Raw genomic sequence first — 11,157 nt, 5'->3', positions numbered from 1 at the left:
CGGGTGCCTAAGCACTTTGATAGTCTCTTCGTTGTGCCCTGGGCTAGAGCCTAACGTTTGTGATGCTAGCTTTTAAAATCGGGGGTCTGGCACCGAGCAGTTCAAAAAGTTTCTTTCTTCCCCGTCCCCTGCATCTGACTAGGGCTGCATGGTTGTAAAAGCAAAATGTGGCATGGGGGGGTGGGTGGGATTCAGTATCTGGAAAATCTTGCATTCGGCTTTTTCCTGGTGGAGGGGAAGCAAGTTGCTAGTCCTTGTGGCTGCAAAGACGAGCTTTGCAGCATATCAGTGATGCATATCAGTCATTTTGGACTGCAAGAGCAGGCTGGGAGTAATTGGAACAGGCTGGAACAGGAGCAGGTCAGACTAGGATGCATGGATTCACTGGGAAGGAATAGAAAAAGCGAAGGACAGGGGAGGATTGCTTGGCATTTGTTTGTGTGTGTTAAACCAAATCAGTGTTGTTCAATTGCTCTGCTGCTATTTTGTTGCATATTTGCAGCCTGGAGCCTTGAGTGCACATTTCTGCCTTTCTATCAAAACACCTCTTGAACCATCCGGAGGCTGAAAAGCGTTCGTTCTTTCAGAAATAACCCTGAGGGGACAGACACAATTGCTTTGCAGCTAGGAAGAGCAATGCCTTGTTCTAGCTGGGCTTGTGTTTCTGAAATGGCTAAATTGCATTGCAAGAAAGAATCTGGGCAGTTGAGTCACAGTCAATAACAACCTTGCAGCCTGGGTGCTCAGGCAGATTCTTTGGGACTGGCAGAGATCCTTTGCCGGGAATCGAGTGAGGCAGAGCCAGTGTGCATCAGCTGCCGGTCTCCGTTCCCCCCTGCTTGCAAGAGGATGCTTTTTCTTCTCGCTGATGAGTTGTTTCTAGTGAGGGGTTGGTCCTTGGTTTGGAAATAAGCCAGATGGAAGTGTTGCATGCAGAGGTGAGCTGGGAGTGGGAGGGGGGGGCTCGTGTTAGCCCAAATGACAGTGAATCTTTTGGCAAAGTCAAGGGCACCTTTAATTTCTTCACCTCCGTGGTGCTACAAGGTTTTTTGTGAGAGGCAACATCTCTCTGGTGGTGTGGCTGCCATGCCTAATGTTTGAACTTTTCAGGGCCATCTGGCTGGACACTGCTAGAGATCTGTTCATGACCAAAGGACCACTAAATCAACCCGTGTGGGGCTGAAATTTGGCTGGTCCTTCTTTTCCTTCAGTGCTGAATTTGGACCATCTTCCGAAGTTGTCCTAGGAACAGAGATGTCGCTGTTTTTATTTTGGTTCCTGAAAAGCTGATTTCACATCGTGCATGCAGTTGAGCCCTAATATTGTACTAGGGAGGGGCTATGAAGAAAAACAGTTTGGGGGGGGGGTTGAAAAATAATTGCCGAGGAATGCTTCAACTGTTGTTTCTCTGTTCTGTTTCACAATCTTGTTGACTTGCCCCCACCCCAATTTCAAAATGTGGGTAAACATATGAAGGGGGAAGCCACTTGCAGGAGGATTTAGAGTACTCCCCCGCCCCACTTCTTCTCAGCTCAATACCCCCCCTCCCCATTTTCCCCCCACTTTCTTTTTTAAAGTGTGCTTCCATTGCATTGGGCCGTGTGAAACATTTAGTTAGCCCCTAGAACACCTTGTTCCTTGGCTCAGGGCCATTAATATGGACAAGGCAGCATGATAAAAAAGCAGCAGAATAAAATGCTCGCTTACAAATGAGTTTGCAAAACCCTACTCACTTCACTGTATGTTTGCTTAACCTGAGTTGCAAAGGTCTGGTTCAAGCAAGGTCATGCAGTGTTTATGGAAAGTACTACTGGATGCAAAGGAAGGAGTTTCCCTTCATTGTAGAACAGTTGCTCGGACCACGTCTCGGTGAGGCCTTGTTACATGGGCTTTTGGCACATTGATGGTACGGTACACAGGTTTCTGTTGGCAGATTTATTTTTAAATTATAGGTCAGCAGCTGGCAGCCTCTGGGCTGCATCTGCCCTCATACTCTCAGGCCAACCTACTTCACAGGGTTGTTGTAAAGATATAATGGAAAAGAGGAGAATAATGTAAGCCACTTTGGGTTCCCATTGTGTGAGAGAAGTAGCGTCTGAGGGTGTAGGATGGGGCAACAGCCCCCTTTGGTAGGGGAGGGTGGGAGGTAACATCTGAAAATAGTCCTCTGTCATAATTGGCGTCTGCCCTGTGGTGCTGAAGGTGCTTTCTAAGGAAAGTTGTTTTATTTTATTGAATAAAATAGTCATATCCCAATGGCTGAAGGTGGGGGAGAGTCTAAGCCCTTAAAGGAGAGGAACCTTAGGTGCAAAAACAAGGTCTTCTTTTTGCCTGGCTACACACATCCACACACCGTTGTTCCCAGGGCCTTGTCAGGAGGAAGGAAGACGGGCCAGGCCAGCGACAATGGGCCAGCAGGGGCTGACTCAAACAGCCAATTCCTGGTGATTTCCTCTCCCCGTCGGGCCAGAGAAAGTCAGGGAGGAAGTTCAACTCTAAGAGGACTCCAGGCAAGAGTCTCACTAGGAACAAAAGGGCACCTCCCTACACCAGTCTGAGGTGGTCCAGCAGATGCCTTGTGGCTATTTGTGGAGTTGAAAGGCAGGGGGAGATCTGCGGGTGGAACCAGCTGCCGGGAAAGCCTCTGTACACCCTGTGGTTCCTCCTGCAGAGGCTTCGAGGCCATTGGTGCTGTATGCAGGGCCAGCGGTCATGGAGAGGGCTGGATCCTTGCTCATGTCCCTGCACAGGGCAGGTGAGTGCTGGTTGGTTGTAGGAAATGTGAGTGGTGGGGAAGGAGTCAGGAATGCTGATGTGTCTGGCGCATGATGGAATATGGAGGGAGGCCTCGGATGTCCGAACAGCTGCAGCCAAAGGTATTGCTAGTCGCACACAGTAGATGTGGTTGCCTATCTTGCCTGCTGCTTCGCAACTTCTGTAGAACTTGTGTGTCAATCATTCCGTCCTCCTAGGGTTGCATGCGTTCAAAATGTTCTTACTGCCCCCCCTGATCCTTTTTCTTGTAGCAGAAAGAGTCAACAATCTATGAAACGGCACTCACGCAATTTGTGTGCTGTGTATGAACACGGACAGGGAGTGTTATCTTTTAACATGCCTGAATAGGAAGTCAAAATCCCTGGCAACTTCTTGGGTCTCTGTCTCCTTTTTTGTATCTTGTTTTGTTTTGAGAGGGGTAGGCGATGGTTGTTCAAGATGTACTGATGTTGTTGCACAGGCGTTCAATGTTGTAGAATACCAAGAACAGATAAATTCCCATGACTGGAAAGATAGCTTCATGCTGGCTTCTTCATTGAGCAGTGGATAGTTTGCAAGGTCAGTTTTCTTGTAAACTTTGGAGACTTGTATGGTTTCTGTAACATCTCTTTATTTCCAAATACATAGACGGAGACAGGCAGGTACATACACACAGACACATATACACAGACACATAAACAGACACCATAACCTTAATGCAGCAGCTGTCCTTTTGACTGTTTCATGCCCAGCCTCTCTTTAAACAAAGCTTAGCTTCTCTGCCCCAATGCAAACTGCTGATCTTATTCTGCTGGTTATCTTTGGCATTAGGCAAGTTTAAATAAAGGCTGGTGGCCAGGGTGAAAATGTCTGTTGTGTCCGAAGCAAAGGCAAAAGCGGGGATGTTATTTTAGATGTTCCTTGGCAGTCCACCTTTTAAGGTTTTTAAGAATCTGCCTTAGCAAATTTTTTCTGCTCTAGAACATTATTTCACACAGGAGGCTAGAAGCTGCTCTTCCTTCATTCTGTTTTGGAATGCAAATAGAAAGCCAGCGTTGGTTTGCATTACAAATGTCTCTTCTGCATAGGTTGGTTGTTAACATCAATAGCGCCCTAAAGCCTCCTATGTTCTCCAGGTAGACTGGGAGGGGCAGAAAGAAGGGGCTCCGGTAGAGGCACCTCCCCAGAGGTCTCAGCTAAAAACGCCTATAGAATGATTGCTGTTCTGTATGCAAATTACGCACGATTGAGCTGTAGAATAAAATGTGTATTTTGTACCCTTACACTATGTGTTGGGGGAAACCACTTTGTGCCCAAGCTTGGATGAGTTTTCATCTGGGCCATTTGGTTTCTAGTCTGTTTACAAAATAGTAAAAAGTCCAGTAGCGCCTTTAAGACTAACCAACTTTATTGTAGCATAAGCTTTCAAGAAAGCTTACGCTACAATAAAGTTGGTTAGGCTTACAAGGCGCTGCTGGACTTTTTACTATTTTGCAGCTACAGACTAACACGGCTGACTCCTCTGGCTCTATAGCCTGTTTACAGGTGCTGCTGAATCCCTCTGATCCTCACATCGCAGTGAGAAAAAAGGCCACCCTGCCAGGCAGCAGCTCCAATGAGATCATAATTGGGCAGATTCCTTCCAGTTACGCTATTGAATTGTCTTTCTGTGTCTGTTCTCGGACTGTGCCACAGGGCCCCTTTCCTCCCATTTGGACTTGTAAGCAGTTTCCTTGTATTGTGCTTGTGGCTTCACGGTAAATGTGGTAGGACTGAGGTGGGGGCAGGGGGGGGGGCTGAAGCTAAACCAGGAATCTGCCCCACTTCACAGAGCATCAAAGCCCAGAGGGGGAGCCAGGATAGTCTGATGCTGCAGATATAAACAGGAGACGTGTGACTCCTTGAAGACTGACCATTTCTGATTGAATAGCTTCTTTAAAACCCACACCTGAATAGTCCAGGTGAGCCTGATCTCGTCAGATCTCAGAAGCTAAGGAGGGTCGGCCTTGGTTAGTTATTGGATGGGAGACCTCCAATGAAGACCAGAGTTGCAGAGGCAGGCAATGTCTAAACCACCTTTCTTAGTCTCTTGCCATGAAAACCCCACCAGGGGTCGCCATGAGTCAGCTATGACTTGAGGGCATCATCTACCACCAAGTTCTTTAAAAATGGACAGACTTTCAGCTGCGCTGGTCTTTCTCTGCTAGGCAATGTCTCACTCATCTGGCTTGTAAAGCGGCCCTTCTGCTTAGCACACCTCCCTTGTCTAAAATATTCAGTGCTGGCCCTTTAAAAGAATTCATACTGTTCTCTAAGAGTTTGACATCTTTTTTTCTCCCAGTCTTGCCATGTGATACTCAGTGACGGTTTTGAGGTTGGCCCCCTTGAAGTCATGGGATTCCAAGGGCGCTTGTGAATAAAGCAAACTCTCTAGCTTGTGTGTTTTAAGAGGGAATCTTTGAATGGCTGCTGTGCAAAGGTGCTTACACCCCGGTAAGCAGCCAGTCCCCTTTCTCTCCTGGTTGCTAATGAAAAGGGAGCTGCTTTTATCTCCTGCAGGTTCAGAGCCCTTTGATCGGCATGCCTTGCTTAATGAATAGGTGCAGGATTGTACCTCTCTCTCTCTTTTCCCCTTCATTTCAGCGTTCCATTTCCCACGCCTGCCCGCCTTAGTGCTCTTAAGGCAGATGTGGAAATATTGTGATGGAAAAACAGGAAGAAATAGAGGCAATCCAGCACCTATTCATCAGGAAGGCGTGCTGATCAAAGGGTTTGGATTTGCAGAAGATGAAAGCATTGCCCTTTTCATTAGCAACCAGGAGAGAAAGGGGGTTAGCTGGGTATTGAGGGAATGGTAGAGACTACCTGCAATCTAGGTAGGGCCTCCAAAATAAATATTATTATAGCTGTATTGTTCTGCTATGCAAAATGTCTCTCAGGTGTGGCTGGGAGGAGGGAGAATGGGCTATTAACAACTCCAAGTTACCTGGCATGAAAGCTGGCCACCTGCTCAGATAAAACCATTTTTGATCTAAATGGGGGGTGGGTGGGGAGGGGGGAGTAGGCAAGCAGGAAAAGGTGGGGGAGGTGGCTGTGGGAGCGGCAAATAGGTTTCCAAAGGATCTGAGATGGTTTGTGGAATGGTAATGCCTGGTTATACCACACCTAGTGTGATGCAGTGGTTATTGTGCTGAACTAGGACTTGGGAGACCCAGGTTCGAATCCTTGCTCTGCCATGGAAGCCTGCAGTGTGGCCTTGGGAGAGTCACATGCTCTCAGCCTAACCTACCTCACGGGGTTGTTGTAAGGATAACGTTGATGAAAGGAGAATGGTGTAAACCATTTTGGGTCCCTGTGGGAGAGAAAGGTGGGCTATATGAGAAGTAAATAAAGAAATAACCCCTGCTCAGTTGTGTACTTGCAACTGGGGCCCTCTAATGCCTGATCAACCAGTAACTTTGTAAATGAACAAATCATTGTAAGAACGCTTAAGGCTCCAGCACTCTTTCCTCTACAGAAATGTAAGCTTGCAAAAACTGACTTGTATTTGTCCCTATTCTAAGGAAGGAGAGCTATGAAACAAGAATGGCTGTTTTAATCCCCATTTTATGTCTGTGGAAGCACTGGTTGCCAGTTCTGGGTTGGGAAGTTTCTTGAGATACTGATGGTGGAGACTGGGGAGAATGGAATTTGGGGAGAGAGGAACTTTGGTGGGGTAAAATCCCGTGCACTCCATCCTCCAAAGCGGCTATTTTCTCCAGTGGAACTGGCCTCTGTAGCCTGGAGACCAGTTGTAATTCCAGGAGATCTCCAGCCACCACATGGAGGGTGGCAAGCAGCTGTTAAAGGAATAGATGACGATCTCCTGAAAGTACTGTGGCCAAATTGGAAATAAAAATCAATTTTCACGAACTTAAGAGTGTTTTCTGTCCCCTCCTCCCCATCCTAGTCTTTAAAATGTTGGATGAGATGGTGTGTTTTAATTGGCGTGTCTGTCACCTTGAATGAGCGCATGGAGACTGCCTGTGTCTTCATGCACCAAGTGAAAGGAGAGCCGATACATCACATTTTTTAAAATTTCAAGGTGGTTTGTAAGAGCCGCGCAGTTCTGCAAGGCAGCTGTCAGATTTTGCGCATCTGTCCCGTTTCACCTTGCCTAGAAACTTCAGCCAGGCACACACGAGTAACGCCACACGGCAGGCTTATGATGTAATTGGAACAAACTGTCATTGGCTGAACAGTAATCCTGGGGGCAGGAGGCTGGGTTGCTTAGCAACATGGAAGCAGCTTCACCCTGTTTTTGTGGGTGTCACAGGAGGTGTGTTCTGCAGAGGTCTGGCAGGCTGGCACAGTGCTGTAACCCCCACACCACCGTGGTTGCCTCCAAGTTATGCCCCTCTGTACACATCCACCCTCCCCATAAACCCCTGGGTGCCACAGTAGCAGGTCTCTCTCTTTGCCTCCTCCTTTGACCTCAGCCGATCTGTGTCTTGGCATCGCAGCCAAGGGATCTTCTGCTCTTCTCTGCCAGAGTTCCCCTCCTCCCTCCAGGCTCCTTGACTTGTGGCCCTAACTGAGCTCCAGAGCTGAGCATGATGTGCCAAGCTGAAGCTGTATCTCTCCTACGCTCTGCAGGACTGGAGTGCAAATATGCGAGGCAAGCACACATATGTGCTCGCACATGGAATGCTAGGACTTCTGCCCTGCTTTACCCCCATACTCCTGTGGAAAGACTTTGGGATGGGTTAAGGTAGCCCAGTGACTCATACAATGAAGCTGGCCACTGGAAAGAAGAGAATTCTAGGACTGGTGTGTGTGTAGGGGGGGGGGTCACTCGGTGTAATCATTTCCATTGTATGTGCATTTGGCTCCTTTAGGAATCTCCACTTATATTTAAAATGGCCTGGATATTGCCACTCACTTTGCAAAGTCTGTATCTATATTCCACTTTTTTTCTCCACAAGAACCCAAAGCGGCTTTGTTGTTCTCTGTTTCTACATTTTGTCCTCACAACAATGCTGTGAGGTAGGATGGGCTGAGATGGAGTGACTTACCCGAGGTTATCCAATGAGCTTCCATAGCAGAGCAGGAATTAAATCCTGAGACTCTCAGATCTTAGTTGGACATGAATAATGACCTCATGTTGGCGTTCCCTCTCTTTTCTGCTAGCAGCACAGCCGCTTATGTTGGAGAAAGGTCTCTGGATGGAGGAAGGCTTTGCGGAGTGGAGTAGTAGGATACAGGCCAATAACTATAGGCTAATTTTTCTCCCAGATGACTCTGCCGTGAAGCTTGGTAGGTGCTTCGATATAGTCTCTGGGCCTAACCTACCTCAGGGCCAAGCTACACATGACAAATGACACTTGAACGGCAAGTGGATTGAGTGGAGGGCAAGTGAACAGGGAGAAATACACTTGCTGTTCAAGTGTCATTCGTCATGTGTAGCTTGGCCCTCAGAGTTGCTGAGAAGATAAAACTGGGAACTGAGGGCCATGCCTGCTGCCCTGGGGTCTTTGGAGGAAAGGTTAGATAAAAATGTACTAGATGAACAATATGTAGGCAGGAGGACACGGTCTGCATTGCTGCAGAGGAAGTGCTGAAGTGGTTCTTTCCGTACACTGTCATTTCACTCTGACCCTTCCATTACTGTCGAACTGGGCTCTCTCTCAGATCTTATGAACCCTGGGCATGCTTCCTTCCACATGGGCAGAAAGGGAGGCAAGGCTTTCTCCCTTCCTGTGGGCATCACCAGAGCAACTGAGAACATTTGCAGACTAGAACGACAGCTGGTGGCCCTATGTGAGGCTTTTTCAGTTCAGAAAGGAGGAGGAGGGGCATGATAGAGGTTTATAAAATTATACATGTAATCAGGACTTTTTTTCTGGGAAAAGAGGTGGTGGAACTCAGTGGATTGCCCTCAGAGAAAATGGTCACATGGCTGGTGGCCCCGCCCCCTGATCTCCAGACAGAGGGGGGTTGAGATTGCAATCTAGACTCCCCTCTGTCTAGAGATCAGGGGGCGGGGCCACCAGCCATGTGACCATTTTCAAGAGGTTCCGGAACTCTGTTCCACCACGTTCCAGCTGAAAAAAAGCCCTGCATGTAATGTAGGGGGAGTAGATAGGGTGTTAGTTTTTCACCCTTTGTACCAGAACTTGGGACACCCAATGAAGTTGGGGGGCAGTGGATTCAGGACTAAATCTACTATTTCACGCCAGGTGATGGTCTTTTAAAAAGGGCGTTGAGACAGATTCTTGGAGGATGTCCGTTGGTGGTTGCCAGCCATGATGGTTAAATGAAACCTCCATGTGCAGAGGCAGTGTACCTCTGAATCCCAGTTGCCAGGGAAAGGGCAGTATCGAGGAGAGTTGTGGTCTTCATTCCCTGCTGGCAGGGCTTCCAGAAGCAACTGGCTGGCCACTATGGAGAACAACATGCTGAACTAGATAATCTGATCGAACAGCGCTGTGGAATACGAAATGTCACAGCCTGGGAATATTTTCACTCAGTCAAAATATTTTCACCCAGTCTTAGTATCAGCAGTTTCCAAGATGAGGAGCAGAGAACCAGAAACAAAGCAATCTTCAGTAAAATCCCTCAAGCAGCAAATGAAAGTACACAGCAGTTAAAAGCAGCAATAAAGCAACCAAAAAGTATTTGGATTGCTTCACCAAAAGTAAATACATGCCATTTTAATTGGCCACCTGAAGGATGGAGGAGTTGGTGCCAAATTAATATCTGTAGGAGTGGGTTTGGAAGGGTTTCCATAATCTTGGGCAGCACCACAGATCAATAAGAAAAAGCTCTGGACTATCTCTTTATTGATACGCTTCATTTATACTCTGCCTTTCTTTCTTGGGGCAGCGGCGGGGGACGAACCCAAAGGGACCTACATCATTCTCCTCTCCTCTATTTTATCCTCATAATAGCCATGTGAGGTAGGTTAGGCTGAGAGAGTTTAACTGGCCCAAGATCACCCAGCAGCCTTCAGCGTCAAAGTGTGGATTCAAACGTGGGTCTCTCGGATCCTAGGCTGATGCTCTGATCACAACACCACACTGGGCCTAGGGGGAGACCAGTGTTCATATGGTTGTGAGGATAGAGTGGAGGAGGCAAGAACCATACATGCTGTCCTTGGCTTCTTGGAAGAAGGGTGACTAAGTGGTTAAGCTGATAGTCAGCCCTCTGCCGCTTCAAATCCCACCACTGTCATGAGCTCTGCAGGTGGCCTTGGGTAAGCCCCTCCTCTCAGCCCCAGCTCCCCAGCTGTATTGTGGGGATATTGATAACACTGACTTTGTTCACCGCTCTCAATGGGTCACTAATCGGTTTAGAAAAGCAGTATATAAATGCAGTTATTTTAGAGAGCTGCTGTAGCGTTGCGGTTAAATGGTTGTGCTGTGAATCAGCACTCTACTGGTTCAAATCCCATCAGCAGTGGCCTTGGGTAAGCCACTCCTCTGAGCCCACCTCCCCAGCTGCATTGTGGGGATAATAATGACACTGACTTTGAGTGGGATGCTCATCTGTCTAGAAGAGTGGCATATAAGCACAGTGTTATTAAAATGTAATTGGGCCCTTTCATTGGTCAGCGCACACTTTACCTTTGGGCACCCCGGACAAGGCCTTTGAAGGTCTCTAGTCCATACAGAATAAGATTTCCCTTCTGAGGACTCCTTGCATATAGTACCTTCCCCTCCTTTGTAGTGGCTGTTGGTAGTGGAGGACAGGAAATGCAGTATGAAGTTCCTGAATAGCCTTTAGCTATATAGGGTAGAATCCAAAAAACAGAGTTCAGTGGAAGACTACATGCTGTGCACACTCAAGGTCCCACATGTTGGGTTGTCCCCTGTTGCTTATCTTACGTAGCAGGACTGCAAAAGTTCCCACCTAAGAAAGGAGCTGGTGGTCAGAGATAGACAATACCAATGCGTGTACCAATGGTGTGTACCAATGGTGTGACTCAGTGTGGGCCAGTACTTTCCATCTTGCATTGAATAGGAGAATGCATCTTGCAGGGGGATGGATCAGGCATCTAGTTGACATGCCTCCCACCAGAGGGGACTAGCTACCCAGGTTGCTTGCAGACTACATCTTGGGTCACTCCAGGCTATGCTTGCCAACATTCAGGTGGTATCTGGAGATCTCCCGGAATTACAATTGATTTCCAGATGATGGAGATCAGTTCCCCTGGAGAAAATGGCTGCTTTGGACAGTGGACAGAAGGAGATTATAACCTGCTGAACTCCTACCGTTCCTCAAACCTTGCTTTCCCCAAGCTCCACCCCGCAAATCTCCAGGTATTTCCCTCCCTGGAGCTGGCAACCGTACTCCAGGCTTCTAGATAAGGCTTGCTGGCAACTTCTTTTGTATGCGTGCTCAAGATGGCTGCAGTAACTACTC

At 47.7% G+C, this 11,157-nt stretch overlaps 1 protein-coding gene across 1 annotated transcript in view; it reads left to right on the top strand.

The window, feature by feature from the left end:
- Positions 1 to 2,712: 2,712 nt before the first annotated feature.
- The window catches only part of NHSL2 (NHS like 2), a 43,939-nt gene continuing 35,494 nt past the window's right edge, over positions 2,713 to 11,157 (top strand). Inside the window, exons 1-2 of the mRNA XM_054995820.1 lie at positions 2,713 to 2,755; positions 7,924 to 8,049. Of these exons, the coding sequence (XP_054851795.1) occupies positions 2,713 to 2,755; positions 7,924 to 8,049 (169 nt within the window). The remainder of the gene's footprint in view (positions 2,756 to 7,923; positions 8,050 to 11,157) is intronic.

Source organism: Eublepharis macularius, chromosome 13, assembly GCF_028583425.1.
Source record: "Eublepharis macularius isolate TG4126 chromosome 13, MPM_Emac_v1.0, whole genome shotgun sequence".
NCBI lineage: Eukaryota > Metazoa > Chordata > Lepidosauria > Squamata > Eublepharidae > Eublepharis > Eublepharis macularius.
The sequence above is the reverse complement of the archived record's forward strand: the minus strand, read 5'-3'. Positions and strand labels throughout refer to the sequence as shown.